This window comes from Lithobates pipiens, unplaced genomic scaffold (assembly GCF_037356315.1).
Source record: "Lithobates pipiens isolate NorthernLeopardFrog02 unplaced genomic scaffold, aLitPip1_a1.2 Scaffold_16, whole genome shotgun sequence".
NCBI classification, from domain to species: Eukaryota; Metazoa; Chordata; class Amphibia; order Anura; family Ranidae; genus Lithobates; species Lithobates pipiens.
The window spans coordinates 277,010,858-277,037,146 of record NW_027507748.1 but is presented as its reverse complement, the minus strand read 5'-3'; the positions used below and the strand labels follow the sequence as shown (position 1 = coordinate 277,037,146).

At 42.6% G+C, this 26,289-nt stretch overlaps 1 protein-coding gene across 6 annotated transcripts in view; it reads right to left on the bottom strand.

Annotated features, from left to right (window-relative positions):
- Positions 1 to 21,137: 21,137 nt before the first annotated feature.
- Positions 21,138 to 26,289, bottom strand: part of LOC143982594 (protein phosphatase 1 regulatory subunit 12B-like) — a 121,868-nt gene continuing 116,716 nt past the window's right edge. For 5 of the 6 annotated variants that reach the window (XM_077481456.1, XM_077481458.1, XM_077481460.1 and 2 more), the window contains one exon: positions 21,138 to 22,355. In XM_077481456.1, coding sequence (XP_077337582.1) covers positions 22,269 to 22,355 — 87 coding nt within the window. In that variant the 3' untranslated portion in view covers positions 21,138 to 22,268. The remainder of the gene's footprint in view (positions 22,356 to 26,289) is intronic. The other variant, XR_013274486.1, reaches the window with a different exon arrangement.

The following is a 26,289-nucleotide window of genomic DNA, read 5'->3' as shown; positions in this document are numbered from 1 at the left end:
TCAAAAAGTGCCGTGTGTGGGCAAATAGCCCGTTCGGAAAGTCCGACGGACAGTCTGGCAGAAAGTACGCCAGACTAAGTACGTCATACAGTTTGACCGTGTGTACGCGGCATAAGGGTGTAAATTTTTGATTTCACGCTTCACTACCTATCACAGTTTTGAAGGCTATAAAATGCCAAGATGGCGAACCCCCCCCCCCCAAATGACCCTATTTTGGAAAGTCGACACCCCAAGCTTTTGCTGAGAGGCATGGTGAGTATTTTGCAGCTCTCATTTGTTTTTGAAAATGAAGAAAAAAAATAAAAATTTATATATTTTTTCTTTTTTAAATTTTCAAAACTTTGTGACAAAAATCAAGGTCTGAAAAATACTCACCATACCTCTCAGCAAATAGCTTGGGGTGTCTACTTTCCAAAATGGGGTCATTTTGGGGGATTTTCTGCTATCTGGGCGTTCCATGGCCGCCGAAACTGTGATAGGCAGTGAGGAGTGAAATCAAAAAATTACACCCTTAGAAAGCCTGAAGCGGTGCTTGGTTTTTGGGGTCCCGTACGCGGCTAGGCTCCCAAAAAGTCTCACAATTTTGGTATCCCCACACTCAGGAGAAGCAACAGAATGTATTTTGGGGTGTAATTTCACATATAACCAAAAAATAATAATAATGTCTTTTTTCCACAACTTGTGACAAAATATAAAATATTCCACGGACTCGAGATGCCTCTCAGTAAATAGCTTGGGGTGTCTACTTTCCAAAATGGGGTCATTTGGGGGGGTTTTGAACTGTCCTGGCATTTTATGCACAACATTTAAAAGCTTATGTCCCACATCACTCAGGCCGCGTACACACGGGCGGACTGTTCGCCCAACTTTGTCCGCTGAACAGTGTTTCAGCGGACAGTCCGCTCGTGTGTGGGCTTCAGCGGACAGTCTGACGAACAAAGTTTTTCGGAATTTCCGTAAGACTGTCCGCTGAAACTTGGTTTGAGCGGACAGTCCGCTCGTGTGTAGGCTTGTTCGACAAACTAAGTCTCGCGCATGCTCAGAAAGAATTTACACGGCGAAGGTTGCATTGCAGTGTATTGGACGTCGAATTTCTCGTCCCGTCGTACGTGCCGTTCACGTCATCGCGCAAGTTTTCAGCGGACTGTTCGTTCGTCGTGTGTGGTCAAGTCCTCACTCTTCTAACCACTTGAAGACAAAGCCCTTTCTGACACTTTTTGTTTACATGAAACATATTTTTTTTGCAAGAAAATTACTTTGAACTCCCAAACATTAAGTATTTTTTTTAAAGCAAAGGCCCTACAGAATAAAATGGTGGGTGTTTCATTTTTTTTTTCACACGGTATTTGCGCAGCGATTTTTCAAACGCATTTTTTGGGGAAAAAAACACACTATTTTTAATTTTAATGTACTAAAAAACACTATATTGTGCAAATGTTTGATGAAATAAAAAAAGATTATCTTAGGCCAAGTACATGGATACCAAACACGGCATGCTTTAAAATTGCGCAGAAACGTGCAGCGGCGACAAACTACATACATTTTTAAGAGCATTTAAACGCCTTTACAGGTTACTACTTTAGATTTACGGAGGAGGTCTACTGCTAAAATTAGTACCCTCGATCTGACCTTCGCGGTGATACCTCACATGCATGGTGCAATTGTTGTTTACATATGATGCCAGACCGACGCTGGCGTTCGACTTTGCGCCTTAGCGGGGGGGCGGGGGGCTGCGGCTATAGGGGTGTTTTTTTTTGTTTTTTTAATTATTTATTTAGCTTTTTTATTTTATTTTTAAACTGTTCTTTTCATTTATATATATTTTTTTATCATTTTTATTGTTATCTCAGGGAATGTAAATATTCCCTATGATTGCAATAGGTAGTGACAGGTACTCTTCTTTTGGAAAAAATTAGGGTCTATCAGACCCTAGATCTCTCCTCTGCCCTCAAAGCATCTGACCACACCAAGATCGGTGTGATAAAATGATTTCCCAATGACGCTGTTTACATCCAGTGAAATCAAAGTATAAAAGTAGGACTTACCATACCTGCAAAGCATATACAAAAAAAATACAAAAAATATATATTTTTTTAATGCAAACTGTGCCTAAAATATATATATGGCGAAGCATGGGGGGCATCCTCCCGCAAAAGGTAGGAGCAAATTGCTCCTCCACCCCTGCTGCCCCCATGCTTTGGCATATATGCTCTTTTTTTTAACTGTGGTGATGAAATCACCATCCGACAGCGCTGGAGTCATGGCTTTATGTAAAGTGGGAGCAAACGCTGTTGCTGTCAGGATAAATAAATCCGTGCTGCAGCTGAATGGCGTACCTGAAAACAAAAAATGGTTAAAAATAAAACATTGCAGAATAGAATATAGTACAAAGGAGCAGAACAATAGAGAGAGAATGGAGAGAGAACAATAAAAAAAAAAATAGTTGTCATTTTATTTTATTTTTTATTTTTTTACACTTTATGTAACTGGAACAGTTCTAACTGTTGTAACGGTTCCAGCGGTTTGGGTCTCTCAAAATGCGATGGCATCTTTAGAGACCCTGTGAACGTGTGCCTAGTCTGTGCAATGCTGTACCCTTCTCTAAAACTCAACTAGTGAATGGTAGTGTTCAAAAAATTCACCAATGCAAAGACCAGGATTGTCAGGACAGCGGGGACATTAATAACGCGCATGACGCCTATATCCGCGCTTTCTGCAGACACAACATTTTCTTTGGGGAGCTAGTTGGGTAGGGGTACGAGGGGGGACATAAGGATAATGCCTCTCATGCAGCCGGCTTACTGCATTTGGTTGGGGAAGGTGAGGTGGAGCACGTCTGGATACAGAAGGGCTCTGGTGATATCTTCCTGGAATTTAAGGAAGGATCCAGTCCGTCCTGAGGCTCTGTGTAGCACATGAGCGTTCAGCATAGCCAATTGAAATAAATAAACAGACACTTTTTTGTACCAGCGTCTGGCCTTACGGGCAACTAGGTACAGTGCCAACAACTGGTCATTGAGGTCCACCCCTCCCATATTTTGGTTATATTTGTCGTCACAGAGGCGTTTCTCCACAACACCAGTCGCCGTAGGAATTTGGACCGTCCTGTCTGCATGAAGGGAGGTAAGAACGAAAACATTCTTATCCCTCCACTTCATAGCGAGCAAGTTATTACACTTGAAGCAGCCTAAGATGAGAATCTACAAGCTGCTGGGGAAAGCCCTGGCGATTAGGTCGCACGGTGCCACATGCTCCAATCTGCTGATCAAACAAATGACTAAACAGTGGCATGCTCGTGTAATAATTGTCCACATACAAATGGTACCCCTTTCTGAATAAGGGTGACACCAAGTCCCACACAATCTTGCCAGCGCTTCCTATGTAGTCAGGGCAGTTCTCCAGCTCTATGTGACTATCTTTGCCCTCATAAACCATAAAACTACATGTATAGCCTGTGGCCCTGTCACAGAGCTTATACATCTTGACCCCGTATCTGGAACGCTTGTTGGGAATGTACTGTTTGAATGACAAGTCTCCAGAAAACAGACAACTTGATGGGGAGTAAACAAGTCTGCAAAACGTTGGTTGAAGTGGTTTATGAGGGGCTGAATTTTGTAGAGCCGATCGTATTCAGGGTCTCCACGAGGATGACAGAGTTCATTCTCGTTGAAGTGCATGAACCGCAAAATCTGCTTGTATCGTGCCCTGGCCATGGAAGCAGAGAACACGTGCATATGGTGAAGTGGGTCAGTGGACCAATATGACCGAGACTCACTCTTTTTGGTTATGCCCATGTTGAGGGAAAGGCCCAGAAAGATCTTAAATTCAGAAACCGTAATTGGTTTCCATTGTCTGGCAAGGAAGGACTGGGGAATAGTGGCGATGTATTGACCAGCGTACAAATTGCTTTGGTCCACAATAGATCTATAGAGATCTTCGGTGAAAAACAGCGAATAAAAATCAAGTGGCGTAAAATCAACTGTTTCTACGTGAATGCCGGGTTGGCCAGTGAATGGGGGAAGTATGGGTTCTGCAAAAGAGGTGGGTTCCCAATTAGGATTGGCAAATTCTACAGGAAGGGCACTATGGGCCTGTCTTTGTCTTCTTGGTGTCAGCGGGACACTACTTGTGCTTGCCACCTCGCCAGCTTGAACTGCACTTATGGGAATTGCCACGTCACCACGTGCTACTGCAGTGCTGGATGTATGACCAGGATGTACTAGGCCGATGGTGCTTGCCAGTTCACCAGAAGGAATAGCGGCGCTAGTACTGCTCTGCTCCATACGAGGGACCTGCGCATCTTGTACATCAACAACAGAAGAATTTCGGGGTCTGGTATGCCTGATCTTAGCAGGGACCACACCTCCGTCGTCAGCGCTATCTGTCATGGAGCTGCTGTTCTCTACAGGATCATATTCTGAGCCTGAATCTGACAGATGAGTCACTTCCTCTTCACTATCTGTCATGCTCAAAAACGTGTAGGCCTCTTCACTAGTGTACCTTCGATTTCCCATTTTGGGCTCTAAATTCAGTGGTACACTAGTGAGACTCACAGGTAAAAAAGCACCTAGGCTGTCAGCGACTGTATCAAAACGCTACCAAAAAAAAACTGTTAGCGAATGCAGGGATCAGGCCTGACTCTGAACGCTGCAGTTATGTGTTCAGTGTTTTGTAAGTGACAGCGATCGATTGATACTGCACTTGGGTGGGCTGGGCTGGGCTGGGCGGAGGGGCCTGATACTGCTAACAATGCGTTTTTGGGAACCCTAAACTGCTGGGGACGCTAGTATAGATCTGATCAGATCAGATATTGATCTGTTCAGATACTATAACACTAAGGGAAGTGTATGCTTTGCGCGTGCGTGTTAGCGGTACTGACACTAACCTGACGCTCTGACCCTAAAACCTTACTTATATCACCCGCCGGGTGATCAGGGGGTTAAACCTTTATTAGGTAATAAATGGCGGATGCCCTGAAACTATAAAAAAATAACTAACTAACCAGCATCACCCGTAACAGTTATATGGTGATCACTGGTGAAACGGTTAACTAGGGGGCAATCAGGGGGTTAAAACCTTTATGCGGTAGTATATGGGGGTCCCTGACATTATCAAAAGCTGCGGCAAACCTAAATACTTACCTGCCTAACCTAGCGTAAACGATCGCTTAGTGACACTGGTGACAGGGGGTGTTCTACTGTATGTGTAGTGTGTTGGTGCAAGCAGTTCAGTTTTAAATTACTTTTATTCCTTTAAAAATGTCATTTTGTGTAGGGACTGTTCTAAGCATGGGAAACACGCGCCACTTTACAGGCATACTATAGACAGTGTTAGACACCCCCCCCCCCCCCCCCCCCCGGTACGATATTTAAAGGAATATTTCACTTTTTCCACTTTAAATTAAGCATCATTAAAATCACTGCTCCTGAAAAAACTGCAGTTTTTTAAAACTTTTTTTTTGCATTGATACATGTCCCCTGGGGCAGGACCCGGGTCCCCAAACCCTTTTTAGGACAATAACTTGCATATTAGCCTTTAAAATGAGCACTTTTGATTTCGAACGTTCGAGTCCTAAAGTTTGCGCAAACTTTCGGTCCATTCGCAGGTTCTGGTGGGAACTGAACTAGGAGGTTGTCTTTGGGAAATAGACGTATGCGTGCTACCCACATTGTTGCAGAGGTTGAAGGGGTGGGGGGGTCAGCCTGTCATTGCTCAGACCATATGCCGCATTCTGCAGCAATCAAATTGGTCTGCATGTCTGTCATCCCAGACATGCAGATCCAGCTTCTAAAGATGATGCACAAGAAAGTCCGCAAACAGTTTGAAGACAAGCAGACCGAGGACATGGATTACTGGAATCATGTCCTGTGGTCTGATGAGACCAGGATAAACTTATTTGGTTCAGATGTTGTCAAGCGTCAAGGAGTACAAAGTCAAGTGTGCCATGCCTACAGTGAAGCATGGTGGTGGGAATGTCATGGTATGGGGCTACATGAGTGTTGCCGGCACTGGGGAGCTACCGTTCATTGAGGGAACCATGAATGCCAACATGTACTGTGACATACAGAGACTGGGCCACAGGGCAGTATTCCAACATAATGACCCCATAAAGTTGATGGACTGGCCAAGCATGTCTCCAGACCCAAACCATATTGAGCATCTGTGAGTCATCCTCAAATGGAAGATGGAGGAGCGCAAGGTCTCTAACATTCATCAGCTCTGCGATGTCTACATGGGGGAGTGGAAGAGAACTCCAGTGGCTACCTGTGAAGCGCTAGTGAACTCCATGCCCAAGAGGTTGAGGCAGTGCTGGAAAATAATGGTGGCCACACAAAATATAGGGTGTACTCACTTTTGTTGCCAGCGGTTTAAACATTAATGTCTAATGTGTGAGTTATTTTGAGGGGACAGCAAATTTACACTGTTATACAAGCTGTACACTCAATACTTTACATTGTAGCAAAGTGTCATTTCTTCAGTGTTGTCACATGAAAAGATATAGTAAAATATTTACAAAAATGTGAGCGGTGTAGTCACCTTTGTGAGATACTGTGTGTGTGTATATGTGTCACATATATATATATATATATATATATATATATATATATATACAGTATATATAAACATTTATAATAATCTACAGAGTAAGAAATCATCCACCACTTTAGGAATGTTCATAAACTGGGATAATCCATATAATAGGCACCTTCTTATTTTTGTAATCATATAAGCTTTATTAAAAGAAAACACTTTTCCAAATCGACAAGATACTTCCCTAAAACAGTTCATTCATTAGTCCTATCTAAAGTCTGCTACTTGAAATGACACAGAAACATATGCATAAACAAAAAAAATACAATATAATAATATGGAAAAAAGATAAATAATAATAAAAAAAGAAAGGGAAGCATCAACTCCCCTAAACTCACACAATATCTATAAATAAGAACTCCATGGCAAGCAGCTATACACTGAAAAGAACACCTAGTCAATGACATCCAATGTGATCTGATGTCAGAGGGAGATCACGTGGCCGCTTGTCTCCTCCGCAGAAGCCACCCATCACAGCTGGAAAGCGGCCGCGAGTCACGTGACCAGCCTGAAGACTGATATTTAGTATTTACAGCGCTCATTTTTAAATACAACTTGCACATTGTGCTATACCAGCCTCCTAATAGAGAGGCTAGCAGTGACTAATTAAATATTTTAATATTAAAATAATAGGGGTGGGGCTGGGCTAGAGAGAGACAGAGAGGGCACTGACAGGGAGCCTGTGATCTATAGGAGAAGTGCAGCCAAATGAGCTTTGCTATACTTCTCCTTTTAAGTCTTACTATTTCCATATATGAAAATATTATTGTTTAATTTATGTTGATATGCTAATGTCATTGATTGTTTTGGTTACACATAGAGCTGTACTTTCTTATTGTTATCTATTTACACAATTTCTGTTGGATTATAGTGCTGGCTGCTACTATTTTAAAATTATAGCGCAGTAATTTTTTATAACCTTTCAATACTCTTATTCCTGCATGCACTTTTTTTGGGGGGTGTTTTGGAGCATTTTGACTTGTCATGCGTAGGGCACCACATTCACTTGAATGGGCTGTCCTATGCAGGACAATTGATCGGAAACGTTTTTGGGAGCAGAGCATGGTGCAACACAAACACAATGCACATTTGCAGCATTTTTGAAATGCATGGCAAAGAGCGCATTTTCTATGCACTTTGCTATGCATTTGGAAATATGCAGAAGTGAATGGAGTTTCATTGTCCTTGTGTAAACGCAACAATTTCACCTTTAGGCCCCAGTCACACATAGAATGGTGGGAGCACATGTATTTTTTTCTTGATTTTCCAGTGACACACATACGGCAACCCACTGATTTCAATGCGCTGCGATTCACGTGGCAAAGTAGCTCATGGGACATTTTGGCGTGCGAGTTGTGTGTTTTTGCTGCGTTTGTGACCTCTTTTACCATGTGGCAAAATGTGTGTTTACTTCTGTGTTTGGTGTGCTGTTACCAATTAATGACACAAAGTGCAAAGAGGTCATTTTAGATATAAACACAGACGTGGAGATGTGAACGAGGCTTGACAATGGAGTGTCTCTGTCCACTCCCTTTTATGTACTTGTATAAAGATAGCCATACACTATGCAATCTAATTGTACAATTTCCCAAATAATTTGCCAGATCTATAGAAAAGAATGATGCACCTGACCGATACATTGAATTTGTATCAAATCAGGAACACCCTTGTACCCTTGTACTACATAGCTTATCTCCATCTAAGGCACCTTTCACACTGCAGTGACTTGAAAGTCACGCGATTTTGCCACGATTTCAGGGAACGTGTGTAAACTTGGTCTATGGACCTCAACTTGCATCAAAGTCATACCAAAGTAGTACTTTGAAGTAACACAGATATGAATTGAATTGTTATCATTAGAAATCATGGGGTAGGACTTGGCATGTGACTCTGATGTCCAAAGTGACAGGAAAAGTCACACAAATGTGAAAGGGGCCTATAGAAGATCGTAGAATCAGATTGTATAGAAAGTAGGGGAGGTATGATCCAGATTGGTGAACACCTGCTATGATGCAACAAGGAAGTAAAGGCTTTTGGGAGGTGACCTACGGGAAATGAATGCTGAGAGATGATCTACAGGAAGTGATGGAATCTGAAAATCGTTTTAAAAATTCAAATAAAATTACAAGATTTTAAACCTCCTGTTGATAAGGTAAGTGAGAAAAACTGCTACTACTACTGCAAGGATGCCACTCTTTACCTTCTCATGGCGGGTCATCACAACTGAAATCCCTTATGCTAGCAGAAAACAGTTCCTGGATCACAGCCTATCTGCTGGCCACGAGGGAATGTCAGAACACCATCCAGAAAACAGACTTGCTGAATGCAAGATTGTTGTTTTCGGTTAGAAACAGACATGTCTCAAATTTTTTTTTTCCATTTATGACCTTTATTATACCTCTAAGGTATCACACAGAATTTTCTAGAAATGTGTCTCATATTCAGTTCTCAACGAAAATATGCTTTCATTGTAGAATGTGAGGAGGAAACAACATATATGCACACTGCAACCCAGTAGTGCAGGTGCCATGGAGCGATATCACAAGTGGGGACTGTTAATCAAAAAATTAAGATAAAATGTGTCCTAAATAGTGTTGGGCAGAACACCACAGGGTTCTGTGCTACACCAGAACAGGAAAAAAGTTCAGACCAGAACCCTATTAAAGTCTATGGGACCAGAACTTCATAAAATCAAAAGTCCCTATTTTTAAGGTATTTATGCAAGTTATGGCCATAAAATTATGCAATTTTTGGCCATAAAAAGGGTACGGGGACCCGGGTACTGCCGAGTAGTGCTTTTATTGATGCTTAAAGTGAAACAATAAAAATGAAAAATTCCTTTAAATATACTGGCGGGTTCCCCCCCCCCCCTTAATCTGCCTGTAAAGTGACTCACCTGTACCGTGTAGAGAACCTGCAGCAGCAAAGCTGACATATATAGACGTTATATATATATATATATATATATATATAAATAATGACATTTAAATAGATTTTCGTTATTTTGAGGCCACATTTTAGTCTATGTGGGAACAAGATTAGAGATTTTTTAGATAAATTCTGGTGTCTCTTTAGCAGACTTTGGATGCAAGTAACATGCATGGAAAAATTGGGCCTTGGGAGTTAGTGGTGCCTTCACACCATAAACCCTCACAATTATCTTTGGCAAACACAGGATTGGATTCTGCTCTTAAAAATTATGATATACTGGTGTGAAAAAATTGGGCCTGGGGGTTGGTGGAGCCTGCTCACTGTAACTCCTCACAGTTACTCTGGGAGGGCACAGGACTGGACCCTGCTGCAAAACAACTCAAATTATATGCACCCAGTTGCCACACAGGTGATGAAAAATTGGGCCTTGAGTGTTGGTGGTGCCTCTGCATTGTAACCCTATAAAGGTACCCTTGATGAAAGCAGAAATAGGATTTTTTGTACTCACCGTAAAATCCTTTTCTCTGTAGTTCACCGACTGACACAGCTCCTTCCTTAGATCATCGGTTGTTACGCCATCTTCAGGAGAGGACTAGGCAGAACATGTTAAAATGTTATAATAAAACTAGAACTTTCTAGTTCTGCCCAAGGGGCGGTCCCTTAGGTAACAACCTGCAGTTCATCAGTTTTACCGTGGCTCTGAGAGTTTGCAGATTGTCTGAATGGAGGTAGACTCTCACTTCTATGAAGTCCAGCAGTAGGCCTAGGTACTCCAAATGCTAAGTCAGTACAATCACTGACTTTTTTAGGTTTAACAGCCACCCAAATTCCTGCAGGGTCTGCATGGTGATCGCCACATCCTCCTCTAACTCTGAGGCAGAAGCTGCTCTCAGGAGGAGATTGTCTAGGTAACCCACGATCGCTATCCTGCGTTATCGCAATCCTGCGTTGTCGCTCAAAACAGGAGCCAATACCTTGGTAAAGACTGGGGGGGCTGATGCCAAGCCAAAGGGGATAGCCACAGACTGGTAGTGGACTTCCCCAACTGCAAATAGCAGAAATTTCTGGGTATGTGCAGGTATGCATCCTGGATGTCCAAACACGCCAGGGAGTCCCCTTGATGGAGTGCAGCGACTACTGAGCAAACTGATTTCATTCTGAACCTCTGTACTTTTACAAAGTAATTGAGGGCTTTTAGGTCCAAAATTGGACGTGCCCTTTCCTTTTTGGGGTCTACAAACAGATTTGAGTAGAATCCCTGGAAACGTTTAGACTCCGGAACAGGTACTATCACCCCGAGACTCAGCAGGTCCCTTACTGCCCCCAATAAGGCCTCCCGGCGAGACAGGAGTATGGGTATGCTGGAGGGGAAGAATCTGTTTTGCGGCCAAGAGAGGAACTCTATCTTAGAGCCTGAGGAAATCAGATCGCAGACCCATTGGTCGGACAGCCGAGAGGCCCACCAGGCTGCAAACTCCCGAAGGAGACCCCCCATCCGTGTTGCGGGCAGGGGCAAACCTTCATGCGGGAGCACTTTTGCTCGCAGGTTTGTTAGGCTTGCGGTTCCAGGGCCATTTCTGTCCTTCAGAGGTCGTCCTGTCGGGCTGGGGACGCTTAGCCGAAGCCCCGGGTGGACGAAAAAGTCGTTTGTGAGGGGAACAAGAGGGCCCTTGCCTACGGCGTGGCTCCTTAGCCTTCCTGGCCTGTGGGAGTAAGGTACTCTTACCACCTGTGGCATTTTTAATAATGTCATCTAATGATGCTCCAAAGAGCCGCTCGCCAAGGAAGGGTAGATCTGTCAGGGCTTTTTTAGATGCCTGGTCAGCCAAACAGCATTTTAGCCAAATCGGGCGCCTCAGCACCACTGCTGACACTGAAGCCCTGGATAACAGAGGAAGGGTATCCAGGGCCATGTCACAAACATACTTAAGGCCTTGCACTAACTGGTCTGCTAGTTCCACGCAGACAGGAGAAGCCCGTTACTCCCCCAATTCACGGTGCAAACGTTTTGCCCACTCAGTAAGTGTCTGTGACACAAGTGTGGATGCCAGTACTGGTCGCATTGCTGACCCCACAACCGTAAACAAGGAACGAGACACTGCCTTGGCCTTCCTGTCCGTGGGGTCCTTGAAGGCAGGAGTCCCCCACTTTTTGAGAAGGCTCTCCTCAAAGGGGTAATGCACTAGCATGTATTTGGGGACTGAAAAGGTCGTTGCAGTCAACCCCATTCCTTGTATATGAACTTATCGAAAAAAGTCAGATACGGGAACACCTTAGGTGTACGGGCTGGCTTACGGGACCCAAAAGAGAACGCTACATCAGCAGAGGGATTTGCTGGCTCCTGAATTTTCAGGGTATCATGCACAGCTGTGATAAGTGCTCTAACAAGCGCTTTATCGCGCACCCTCCTAACTGCTGCTGATTGAGGGGCTCCTCCCGCAGGACTCGCCACCCTGACCAAGTTCAGCCAGGTGTGCCTGTGTCAGCTCCCAGATGCATAAGAGACAAAACCACGCTGTGCTAAGCTCTTCTGAATAATGCTGAAGCTGAAAAACGTGCACAGGCTTCAACAAAATGGCCGCCAAGCATCCAGTATAAAGGACATAATCACAGGGAAAATGGCCACCGGACTACAGGAAAATGGAGCCAGAGCATGCTGCTCCCTGGTCACACCAAAAATGGCCGCCGAGCACTGTATGCAATGAAGAACAGTGAAAAAACAGGCAGAGAAATGGCGGTAAAACAGCACTACAGCGATCAGCAGACACAGCCTCCAGACAGCTCAGGGGAGAGACCTACACACATCCAGGGCACAGCTACCCAGCGCAGTCCCCCCCAGGTGAGAGCCCCCCAGGGAGCCCTTGTCTATGGCACACACACCGCTCAGAAGCCCATGCAGCATCCCCCCACAGGGAAGGGGGGGGAAGATAGGGAGAGAAGAGAAGGAGGTAAGATACCCCCGAATCAACCTCCCAGGGAATGCCCAGCTGCTCAACCCCACCGAGTCAGGGAGAGCTGTACTTACCAGTAGGCTTGTGCAATTCGTTTCGTAACGAAACGAAATTCGGCCGAATTTTGCATCCGAATGTCCGAATAAAAAAAAAACAAATTACAACGAATATGAAAGAAATATAACGAATGAATTCGACATGATTCGAAATTATTTCAACCGCATTCGAAATTATTTCAACATGATTCGACATTATTTCAACCGCATTCGAAAATATTTTGTGACCCGACTTTAGGGCCATGTATCTCGGGGTCACTTGGTGCTAGACACTTCAAATTTTGATATGTTGTAGTGCTAGTATTATTGTGTTTGCATACCAAATTTTAAATGTTATTAGTTATTAGAGCAGAGAATGACATTTTGTGACCCGATTTTGGAGCCACATATCTCGGGGTCACTTATAGCTAGAAACCCCAAATTTGGTATGCAAAAACAATAATACTAGCACTACAACATATCAAAATTTGAAGAGATACATGGCCCTAAAGTTGGGTCACAAAATATTTTTGAATGTGGTTGAAATAATGTCGAATCATGTTGAAATCATTTCGAATGCATTTGAAATTATTTCAACATGATTCAACATTATTTCAACTGCATTCAAAATGATTTCAACATAAGTGACCCCGAGATATGTGGCCCCAAAATCGGGTCGCAAAATGTTATTAGTTATTAGAGCAGAGAATGAAAAAAAAATGAAATTAAATGCCCTTGTCACAGGTGCAGAAACGTTTGTCCTTGGGTGTTAATTGTGCCCATAAAACCTATACAAAAAAATTACTTGAACAAAATAAATGTGCACGGAGCTAGGCAGCCTACACAGTCTAGCAGAGATTCCAGAAACAACAAACATCGGCATCAAGGGCTTGCTGTTGCTAATCCAGAACTGATTCATTTTGAGAAATGTCAGTCTGTCAACGGAGTCTGTGGGCTCTTATTTATCACATCTCTTATCTTTCAGCACTGAATGCCTGCTCGGAAAGCACACTGGATGCACGGCAGCCCAGCTGCCTACTGGGAAGGTCTGACCAGTGGTCTATTCTTGGACCCAGTCCCCTATTGGATCTTCTCCTGGAAATGGCTCCATATCTGTTTCTGCCCATAGATAATCTTCCATGATGCCGATGGGATCTTGAAGCTGACAGCCCAGAGCACTGGGTACTAAAAAAAAAAAAAACTTTAATGCAGCACAGGCGTCAAGGTGGCCCCCTTCTCCACCACTTTGACCAACAGAAGCCTCAAAAATATCTTTTCCATTAGACTGTTAGCTACCAGAGTCTGAAAAGGTGTTACATAAACTCCTCTTTAAAATATTTATCACTTTGTTCCCTCTTTTCCCTTGTAGCGATGGTCAAGGAGGGTTGGCAACTAATAATGATCCTTCTGTTTGATAACACAAATTCTTGTGTCATTTTGCAGTCTTTAAAGCAGGGGTGCCCAACCTTTTGAAGAGCGAGGGTCACTTAAGCGACTTGGTAACCGGTCACGGGCCACAGTGAGTGGAGCGGGTGAATGGCATGTCCGTGTCCACTCTGCATTTGCAGAGTGGACACGGATACAGCCCACAATAATTTTTAGCAGATCGTATTGGAGGTAGAACACAAGTCGGTTTATGCCTGCCACTACATAGAGGTGAATGGAGGGTCCAATTGGTCAGACTGTCAGAATGACCGTGCAAAAGGGGTCCAAGGCTGCTTTCACACTGATGCGCTGCGTTTACCCGCAGCAGGTGTGCAACGCAGTGTACCTTTGGCTTTCCTGCAGTTTGCAATAGACTTCTATTATACTCTGCAGGTTTGGTGCACTTTCAGAAAGCTCACCAAAGTCGCAGGTAATAATAGAAGTCTATGGCTCAGTGCAGGTAACCCACAGGTAAATTTCTCAGTTTGAAAGCAGTCCAGTAACCACTGCAGAAAAGATATGCCCATATATACACTGTGATTTTAGTAATAAACCTTTAATAACAGTATTCTTTCTAATCTATCTCAGAGCAGGAGGTCGCGGGCCACATCAGAGGGCTTCGCGGGCCACATCAGAGGGCTCCGCGGGCCACATGTGGCCCTCAGGCCACTGGTGGGGTACCCCTGCTTTAAAGCATAAGAAAGACCATGCACCACAAGTTTTTGGAGGTATGAGAATCGTTCCTTGGGGTCATTGAGGATTACAGGCTGAGAGCGCTGACCTGAGTGTTCTGGGGGGGGGGGGGGGGGGCACCTGTCAGAACACAAAAGCGCCGCAGGGGACTGACAGCTCAGGAAGAGCTGCTGTACTAACAATCAGATGTTAGTACAGTGGCTCTTCCTGAGCTGTCAGGTTTTTTTTTGTTCAGGCCTGCTAGGTTGAACAGAAAAAACAAATAGTATGTACTAGGCTTAAGATTTAGCACTGTTGGGTAGGAATGCTGATGGAGAGGTTTTGATACTTTAGAATCAGTTGACCAACATAGGGCAGGTATAAATTAATAACAGTTTCCGTTCCAAATGGATATATTAATTTACATATACAATTACACAATTTAAGAGTTGTGCTTTATTCATAAATAATAATATGTGTACAGACATCCCTTAAATTTTCACAATCATTGCATTAACATTTCCGAGTAAGACAGATTTGGAAAATTGTATTCCTTTTTTAACGTGGCCTAAATATGCAACAACTGTATGCAGAAACCAGATAACTACTATACTTGTATTTTGTACATGCATTAAAACATACAGATCAAAATATGTCACATGTAATGTTGTCTAATGCGCTAGACAACAACATGTTTTCACATAAAACCCAGTCACACAAAACAATATATTAATGCCTTGGTGATTTTTGTGAGGATGGAGTGCTTTTAAAGCGTAGAAGGAAAAAAATTTAAAGTGCCAGTTTGCTTTTCTTAGACCATATTATTGTGCAAAATAATTTGTTTGTCTTTGGGTATCAAACAGTTTAGTACATCAACAATATTTAGTAATTGTCTTAAGGCCTCATGCACACAAGCATGCAATTATATACAGGGATTGGACAAAAATATGCAAACACTACATGAGGTGTGAAAGTGACGTCCTGTTTTGCTTTGGAAGTGATGTAACATTTTTGCTTCCGCTGTGTGATGAGACACCTAGCCAATAGGTGGGAAGCCTCACTTTCATCATTCACTGCGTGCACTGCTAATAACGGATAGGGTCATGTTAGCTTTACGGCGTTTCAAAAAGGGCAAATTGGTGTCTGCTTAGCTGGTCTCTGTGTAACTGAAGTTGCCAATTTTTTGCAGTGTTGTGAGGTACAGTATCAAGGGTTATGATGGCTTATACAGTTTCCAAGAAAACATCGTCTGATAAGCATAAGCAGGGTCGACCTAGTCATCTGACCAAAAGAGACAAAAGGACATTGCGCAGGATTGTGACCCACATTTTTGCATGAAGAGCGGCATAAGGTTCCATTATCCACCAGTCTAGACTTCCCAGGGGAATTCAGGCAGTCTTGGATGCCAAAGACTGCCCAACACCATATTAGGTAACAATTTTGTTCTTTTACATACATGTTTCCATAATTTTGTCCAACCCCTGTACATTTTGTATGCATTTATAGGACATACATAAATGTATGTAATGGTTTTAAAAAGGTATAATGCACACTGTCTGCTTGCATTAAGGTGTTGTCAGTTTAACTAGGTTTAGAAATAAAAATAAAAAAAATATCTGTGCATCTGGAGGCAGACTAGATACCCTGAGTTTGTCTAAACTTACATTTAAAACACAGGAGAAATTGATCTGGGGAGGTAAAAAATGGTTTATATTTCTCAGAGCAAATTCTCCCACATAGGAGGCCTGTGCAAATGAGGGCTTACACTTGCCACATTAGTCTAATTATATAATAGATTTTCAAACTTGCCAAGTGTGAAGTGGAAGGTGCTGGACACAGAGTGAATTATTCAGACAGACTTGTATACTAAGCCAATCTAAATGCCAAGGTAGACAGAATTATAAAATATCTTAGAAGTGCCTCAAACTGATGTCAAAAGCTTACTTAAGCCCCATACACACTATCAGATTGTCTGCTGATTTTTTCCTTCAGGTTTACCAAAACCATGTAGTACAAGGGTCTGCCTGATTGCATACACATTGAAACCCCTAAGGTTTGACCTCATATTATATGGTTTTGGTAAATCTGATGGAAAAAATCAGCAGACAATCTGATAGTGTGTATGGGGCTTTAATATGTGGCCAACTTTACATACCACTGATTTTAGTAGAGATTCATAAATAAAGAAAATACATGTAAAAAATAATAATTGTACAGAGTGGTTTTCCTAGGTGCGATAGGACATGCCATGTGTAAAGAATGCCACCTTGTGTATTTATCTATGCCAGGGGTCTCCAAACTGTGGTTCTTTGCTAGCCTTTATCCAGGCCTCTGGGCACTATTCCTCACTGATATGAGGCACGATGCCTTCCATTGACACCAACAAGGAAGCACTTTTTCTTAAACTGATACCAATGATGGGATACTACTACTCCTCCTACTGACCACCAACCCTGAGGCAATGTTTATTCTCACTGATGCCAGGCCCAGGACATTTTCTGCCCCCCGCTGGCCACAATCTGGCCCTCCTAAAGTCTGAAGGACAATAAATTGGCCCTTTGTTTGAAAAGTTTGGAGACCCGTGATCTATGCTATACTATACCTGTTAACGGTTTGCCTACCGATTGTCACACTTGAGGTGCAACAAACTAGCTCTTCTTAAAAATGTTCTATCCCCCTCTTCATGCCTAACCTGTATATTTAAACATTAATTTAAAAAAAGGTATATACTCAACAGTATTTAATGAGAGGTGAACATCTATAGATACGCTCCAGTTACATGATCCCGAAGCTCAGACTCTTGTGTCAGTGAGTGGTTGCTGCAGAGAAGAGGAGAGAGCACTGGCAACAGCTGGGCCATGGGAGCCTATGGATGATATCACAGCTCCTAGAATTCACAGCTGGTGTCAAAAAATCCCGTAAAACAGAGCTAGAGGATCATGCGAGTGCTGTGGAATGAAAATGGAGAAGTACGCAACTCTTTTCTTATACAAGTTAGGTTGGATGACAAGGGAGGGAAAATTTTAAAGATGAGTTTTTAGGATTTTCTTCCACTTTAAGAAGAGCTTATAGTAAGGAAGTATGTATGGGGTCATCACTAAATTCTGCTTCTGAAAATACTAGTAAATTATTATGCTGATCCAAGGACCACTGTATTTTTAAGCCCTCGTTCACACCAGCAGGTGTCAAAGCAGTGCGATTTCACATGCAGCTTGCCGATATTGGTGCAACTTCATTTAACAGATCAATGCAAGTGGCACTGAAAGTGCAGGAACCTCTTTCAAGGTCGCTGCGACTTGAGTCACAGCAATTTGAACAGTTCCATTGCCACAAATGGGGTGTGACTTGTTATGCAACTTTGACATGTCAAGTTGCATGACAAGTTGCACTGTTGTGAACCAGTCAAAATAAGTATGGTGATCAGACGTTCTGATTTTCCAGATAAGCATGCTTGTTCTAGAGCAGTGTTTTAAAATATTGAATCCCAAGCCAGATGGGCAATTAAGATTTCCAAAAAGTCATTTGTATTAGTTATAATATAGGTTCCCTTTAAAACCACTCAGTGGGACCACCTAGGTAAAAGTTTATAAAATATGCAGCTGGGTTTAAATTGGACTTCTACACAAAAACAGCATATTTACTGTCATACATGGAAGGTAAATTGTGAGGAAGCGGTACTTCTAGTTTGTGCCTAAAATTCTTCATGAGTAGTTGGCAATGCACTTCTTGACATGTGTCCAAGAATACTTGTGTTTTTAGGAGGTGGCTTATTGCCCTTAATTTTTTAGATCTGTGTTTCCTCCACCTCTCATGTTGCCTATTATTCACTCTATCCCCTTATACCTGGCAGTGGTTTGACATGAGGAAGCAAAGCCCTGTCCCTTCTAATATGACTGTGTGTTGTGAAAAAATAACATAGTAAGAGCATTGGTAGGTTGGTGCTGGAGAAAATATTAGTTGCAGGGAACCTACTGGCAATACTAGTGTCCAGTGATTGGCTGTGCACTAGACTCGTTTATAATCTGGCCAGTAACATGAACATGATGGCTGGAAAAAGCAGAACTAAAACTTACTATCTTTTACAACCAAGGAAAGTGCCATCTTAGCTTCTGTTTTGCTTGCAGTGGTTGTGATGCTGCATATGTTATCAATTATGACACCAGACATTTGATGATTTGACAGTTCAGTTGAGAGCACAAATAACTGTTGGTATGCCCTGAATGTAAATATTCTGGGCAACAGAATTGTATATTCCCGCACTTACTGTTAACCAATTTGAATTACCCAAATTACCGGATGTTGCTCTATTAAGGTACTGTATACCTTTAAAATGATATACATAGGTGTTTATAACCTGGTTACATAAAAACAAATCCCCACTTGTGTACTCATGTTAAATACTTTTGCAATGAGCAATTAAACCAATTTTGTAATAAACAATTGAAAAAACGAATTATGTGAAATAAAGAATAGAGAAATACAACATGTCATTCATAAATTAGTCCATATCCATGTATCGTCATACACGCAGAATGTGATTTTTTTAAAGTGCCACTGGGCAAAATTGCATGATTGATCATCACATTCAGCATGTATGACGATACAAGAATATTGACAAATTTTTGAACGACACATGTTTATGTATTTATCCTTTCTTTATTTTTACATAATTTGGATTTTTAATTGTTTATTGCAAAATTGGTTTAATTGCTTATTGCAAAAGTATTTATCACTCATACACAAGTAGGGATGTGTTTTTATGTAACCAGGTAGTGCTCAAAACACCTGTGAATGTTCTGGGAAACGGTTAGGCCTCTTTCACACGGGGCAGATCAGTAAAGATCCGCCCCGTGATGATCCGCTCGCTCAGCGGGGATCGCTCCGTTGTCCCCGCTGAGCTGGCTGCGGACAGGGCGGTCTCCGCACACTGTGCGGGGACCGCCCTGTCAGCTCTCCGCTCTCCTCTATGGGGATCGGACGAGCACGGACCGTGTGTCCGTGTTCATCCGATCCGCTCTGCAGACGGGCAGAAAAATAGGATTTTCCTCCGTCTGCAGAATCGGACATTTGCGGAGGCGGACACTCATCCGCAGACACCCGCTATCCCATAGGGATGAATGTATGGCCCGTATTTCATCCGCAAACAGATGGATGAAATACGGACATACCATCCGCATGTGTGAAAGGGGCCTTACATTGATGAGGTTTTTATTCCACTTTAACCACTTGCTTACTGGGCACTTAAACCCCCCTCAGTCCCAGACCAATTTTCAGCTTTCAGCGCTGATGCACTTTGAATGACAATTGCGCGGGCATACAACACTGTACCCAAATGAAATTTTTATCATTTTTTTCCCACAAATAGAGCTTTCTTTTGGTGGTATTTAGTTACAGCTCGGAGTTTTATTTTTTGCTAAACAAACAAAAAAAGATGCAAAAAAAAAATCATGTTTAATAGTTTTCTCCTTCATTGAAGTGCGCTGATTAGGCGGCACTGATAGGCTGCATTGGTGGGCCCTGATGGGCTGCATTGGTGGGCACTGATGAGCTGCATTGGTGGGCACTGATGGGCTGCACTGGTGGGCACTGATGGGCTGCACTGGTGGGCACTGATAGGCACAGATAAGGCGGCACCGATGGGCACAGATAAGGCAGCACTGATAGGCAAAGATGGGCACGGATGGGTGGCACGGATGGGCACTAATAGGTACCACTGATTGATGGGCACTGATAGGTGGCACTGATAGGTGGCACTTCTGGGCACTGGTAGATGACACTGATGGGCACGGATGTGGCACTGGGGTGCAGCACCTTTGAGGCAGATTGTGGGCACTGCTGGGTGGCACTGTGGGTGGCACTGCTGGGTGGCACTATGGGCACTGCTGGGTGGCACTGACGGGGGGCACTTACTTTTAATACATTTGGCACTGCATGGGGCAGGTGGGCACTAGCAGGGCTGGCCGTGATCGGGACTGATGTCCCGATCACGGCCGCCGGTGATCGGCTTTTTTTTTTCTCCTCGCGCTGACAGCGCGAGGAGGAATAATAGCCGATTACCGGCTCCGTTATATCACATGATCAGCTGTCATTGGCTGACAGCTGATCACGTGATAAGGGGTCGGGATCGACCCCTTGCACGGATCGGTGATCAGGCGAGTCTCATGGACTCGCCGATCACAGAGCGCGCCGCGCGCGCCCCTCAGGGGGGCGCGCAGGCCGCTCGTGCACGCGACTACGTCAATAGACATAGTCCCGGAAAAGGAGATCCGCGCTGTAGCCGTCATTTGGCTATAGCGCGGATCTCAAGTGGTTAAGGTTTGAAAGTAACTGGTGCAATATTAAGCAGTTGAGACTTTGCAAAATGAGACTCAATGTTCAATTTACTCCATCAAATCTAAGTGAAGCTTGGGGTCTTAGAGAACTAGCAGTTGCAAAATGCGGTTAGCGTGTCACAGTTCAGTACTTGCCATTTATATTTGACACTTACCACTCCACAGAGGCGGTTCCAAAGTTAATAAGCTTTAAAGAGATCTATATTTAAATAAATGTATTTTTCTCATTTTAAATGCAGTTTAAAGTACATTAGTGAAGAGCATTACAAAAGTACTGAGCAAATTTGTTTTCTGAAAAGAAAAAGGAAACTGGCTCATAGAAAGAATATACCATGTGGAAGAGCAAAACAAAGTGCAAACCTTTATAAAAGTGGCATAAACATTTTAGGTTTATATGGGTCACAAATACAAAACATTAAGTTTTAAATTGCCTTAATCTATGTAAATATTTATTTGCACATCCATTAACCTCTTCCTGTGTATTTAAAGTGGTTCAAAAGTTAAAAAAAGTTTTTACCTTAATGCTCTGCATTAAAGTGGAACTTTACCTACAAAAATAAAAAAATAGGGAACCAGCAGGATTTTTAGTGCAGAAGAGACATTCTATGTGAATTTTAGCAATGCTGAGATGACTGGGCTCTCATGCATGTGCAGGAGTGATGCCACTGTGGCCCAGCCAATGCAAGTGGCCTGGGATTAATACCTGAAAGCTGCTGGGCTAAAGTGATCAGTGGCAGGTGGACATTGCAGCATTGGAGAGAAGGTGACTATAGTGTTGCCAGCTATAACCGGTGGCATTGGTCAGAAAAAAAATCTGAAAGTCTGATTGTACACATCGATCAAAAGATGGACTTGTGTGCAACCAATCTGCCCATACAGGTGTCAAATTTAGCCAGTTCAGCAGGGACGGCTTTAAGTGTGATTATAGTTTAAAAATCTAGTAGCCTACAATGCTGAGATTTTCATTTTCTGAGGTCAGTTTAGTAACAGATGACTTAATTCTCTGAGATTTTTACATTCCTCTTTGCCTTCTGGTGCATTTTTTTTGACAACCTTACAGCATTGTGAGCAGTTAGTTTGCGTTAACTTATATACAGACTTATGAATTCAGTGTATTAAGTCATCCACTTTAACATTTAAGGCATATGAATATTTCATAAATTTGCTTGCTTTAATAAATCTATTTCTCCCAAAATATACACAATAATATGCATCCAAAATATGAAGAGTTTTCTTGGAAGTGGCATCTCCAAAGGTGTGCATAGATTTTACAGAATGGATGCATTATATTGATTAAGTTATTTCTCTTTTTCACCAAGTAATATACAAGGTCACTTGGAAAGTTTGCTAATTACTCGAATCAAGGCTCCATTTTCATCTTTCAGACGCTGGTTATCAGATTTTAGGTCTGTGAGAACCTGAAACAGAAGTATAAAAATCAGGTAGCATAATAGAGCACAGTAGTAAATTATTGCAGAAAGGTTTTGAGGTCACATAAGTATATACTTGGTCTAATCCATACGGTTCGAGGAGAGAATTCTACCCACAGCAACAAAAGGGTTTTCCAGTCCAAAATAAAATTGTATCATGCTTCTGACACTGCATACATTTCTTTTGAGGGCACAACAATATCCTTTGGCTACTTTAAACCTTTTATGTTTTTTTTTGAGATTCTCTAAAACATGGTTGAACATGATATGAACAATTCACTCTACATTATTGCATATAGAAGGTGTCACATTCCTAAACACCTTACTGGTTCAGGGGACTTAGACACCGAAGGTATCTTGTCTCCTGATCAACATTTTGGAACTTCGGACACTTTGGTTGTCCCTAGAACGCTGGCCATCTCAACTGAGTGGCATCTGATTACAATGCGAATAGACAATTCCATGACAGTGGCATACATCAACCATCAGGGAGGAACCAGAAGCCTTGCTGTGACAAGAGAATATAAATCAGTCCTGGCAGAATTCTACATTAAATCCTTGTACACCACTTACATCCCACATATGGACAATTGTCACACAGGCTACCTCAGTCCTTAGTGTCTTGACCCAGGGGAACAGTCCCTATACCTGAAGGTCCTCAAGGACCTGTGTGACAGGTGGGGGGGGGGGGGGTGTAAGGTCTCCCAGTTCAACAAACAGCTGTACAGGCTCCAGTTCCAGGGATCCTTTGGTGAAAGTAGTGGATTCTCTGGAGCTGTGATCAGTGAAACCCAGTCTAAATTTTCCCTCTCCTAAAACCATTTTCCTCCCCTGCATTGTCTGCACAGCAAGGTGAACATCATGACATTCCAGGGATCTTCATAGCTCTGAATTAGCCCAGGTGAATGTGGTACTCTGACCTGATCAGACTCATGGCAGACTCAGTGGGTTCCTCAGACAGTCAAAATCTTCTGTGCCAAGTACCAGTTTACTATACTGCAGGAGTGTCCAAACTTTTTTCAAAGGGGGCCAGATTTGATGAAGTGAACATGCGTGAGGGCCGACCATTTTGTCTGACATTTAACCATTAAAATTAAATGCAAATTACCTATTTTATGTAAAGTTTATTGCAAACTGCATACTTCATCACATGGATGACAAATCTAAATAGGTGTTAAATTACTCTGCCTTTCATATCTGAAGGCCAGATGAAAACAAAATCCAGGAAGCTGAAACATATGTCAGGAGCATTGTAAAGTAAATTACATATTATTGGTAATAATTGTTGTCAACTTTTAAGTAAAAAAAATATATGAACAGGAACAGAACACCAAGCATACATGTCCAAATAAGTTTATAACGGATTTAGATTAACTGAGATTTTACAATATATTCATCTCAATTGAAAAAAAACTTGCCTGCACACTGCTGTATGTAGTGAAGAGTCTAAGGATGAGCTTGGGCATGTTATTTGTATCTATCTCTATCTCTTTTGTGGCCCCCAACAAATCCCTGAGTGCTGCTCAGGCCTAAGGATGAGCTTGGGCGTGTTCATGATTGCACGTGCCTCGAGTCCGCCGGGAAGCTGACAGTACGCAGTGCCAATCACAGGCACGGAGACATTTCCCGATCTCTGCAGCTGCGGGCTGAGAAATGTCTCTGTGCCTGTGATTAGCGATGTGCGTTTTCAGCTTTCAGCTTCGTGCGCTCGGGCATGTAGAGTTGTGAACACGCCTGAGCTCATCCTTCGTCCTGAGCAGCGCTCGGGGATTCGTTAGATATATATATCCAAATTACCAGTGGGGGCCGTATTATAATGGCACATGGGCTGGACTTTGGACATGCCTGCTATACTGCTTCACAGTTGCCGGCTTTAACAGTATGGCTATCAAATCCCTGATCCTAAAGGACCTTTTACAAATCGTCAATTTTCATGAAGCGAAAAACTATTTAAATTGTATATTTTAATTTTCCCAACAATTTTTTACATACAAAACACACTTTAATTGCATGCGTATCACAGAATATTTCTTAGCATAAATCAATTCTATTTTCACAGCCATATTCCCAGCTACATACAAATATTCCCAGGTGCCTATTTGCACAGCCATATTCCCAGGTACATACAAAAAGATACCATGGTTTCCATTTTAAATGTATTTTCTCCTCTTTACCTTGGTAATTGCAATACCTTTTTTCCATAGCATATATATATATTGGCTAGTTTTTTAAGCCACATCAAGATCGAGGGGGCTACCTCCCGCTTCCATAGGGCCGGAATACAGGCCTTAGCCGCATTCAAAAGATATGCGATCAACTAATTTTGATAATTGCGTTTTGAGATATCTAAAAGAGGGAGAAGGTATCTTGCTGGATCTCTACCCAAATCATAATCTGTTAACTGTCTTATGATGTCTCACACTTTGGACCAGAAATCCACTAACTTCCGACATGACCAGAAAATATGAAGCATACTACCCTCTGACTCTCCACAACGCCAACAGGTATACGTCTTTTCCGGATAGATTTTCTGTAATAGTGATGGAACTTTGTACTATCTTATAAGGATTTTATAACATACCTCTTGGTAATTACTAGCTGTTGAAGAGCAGTGGGCAGAATATAGAACATTCGTTGCTCTTTAGAGAATGTAGTATCTAAATCTCTTTACCATTTTTCAAGGAATCTAGGAACAAAGTCCACAGGAGGATTTATTAGTATTTTATATACCTCAGGTACCCCATAGGCAGTAGGTTTTTCTATCAGACACAAGTTTTCCAGGGGTGTGTTTAAACGATCTGAATTTACCACGTCCCAGAGCTTGTTTAACCACTTCCTGACAGGCGTACGTTGGCAGAATGGCACGGGCAGGCATATTGGCGTACAGGTACGTCCAGTTTTAAATGCCACCCTGCCATCGCGTGCATGCCGCCGCTGGCGCACTTGCGTGCTGGTCGGGACCCCCGTGAGTCCAGTCGCGGGTCCCGCGGACTCAATCACCATGGGGATACCCCGCGATCGTCTCACATGGAGCAGAGATCAGCGTCACTTGTTGCTAGGGAGAACGGGGAGATGCTGTTTACAACGGCATCTCCTCGTTCTGCCTAGCAACAAGTGACGCTGATCTCTGCTCCATGTGATTGGAGCAGAGATCAGTGTTCACTAAAACAAAGCCCAGCCCCCCACAGTTAGTAACACGCCCCTAGGAACACTTAACCCCTACACTGCCACCCACTGGTTAACCCCTTCACTGCCAGTGTCATTTACACAGGAATCACTGCATTTGTATAGCAGTGATTGCTGTATAAATGACAATGGTCCAAAAAAAATGTGTCAAAAATGTCCGATGTGTCCACCATAATGTCGCAGTCACAATAAAAATCGCTGATCGCCGCCAATACTAGTAAAAAAAAAAAAATTAACAAACATGCCATAAAACTATCCCCTATTTTGTAAACGCTATAACTTTTGTGCAAACCAATCAATAATCGCTTATTGCGATTTTTTTTTTACCAAAAATATGTAGAAAAATACTATCGGCCTAAACTGAGGGAAAAAAATATGTTTTTTTATATATTTTTGGGGGATATTTATTATAACAAAAAGTAAAAAATAATGTGTTTTTTTCAAAATTGTCGCACTATTTTTGTTTATATCGCAAAAAATAAAAAACGCAGGGGTGATCAAATACCACCAAAAGAAAGCTCTATTTGTGGGAAAAAAGGAAGTCAATTTTGTTTGGGAGCCATGTCGCACGACCGCGCAATTGTCAGTTAAAGCAGTGCCGAATTGCAAAAAGTGGTCTGGTCTTAAGCTAGCAAAATGGTCTGGTCTGAAAGTGGTTAAAACAGCTATCTGTATAGCCTGGGTGAATGACTGGTTTCCTAAAACTGGATGGAGCCGAGTGATTTCCCCATCCAAT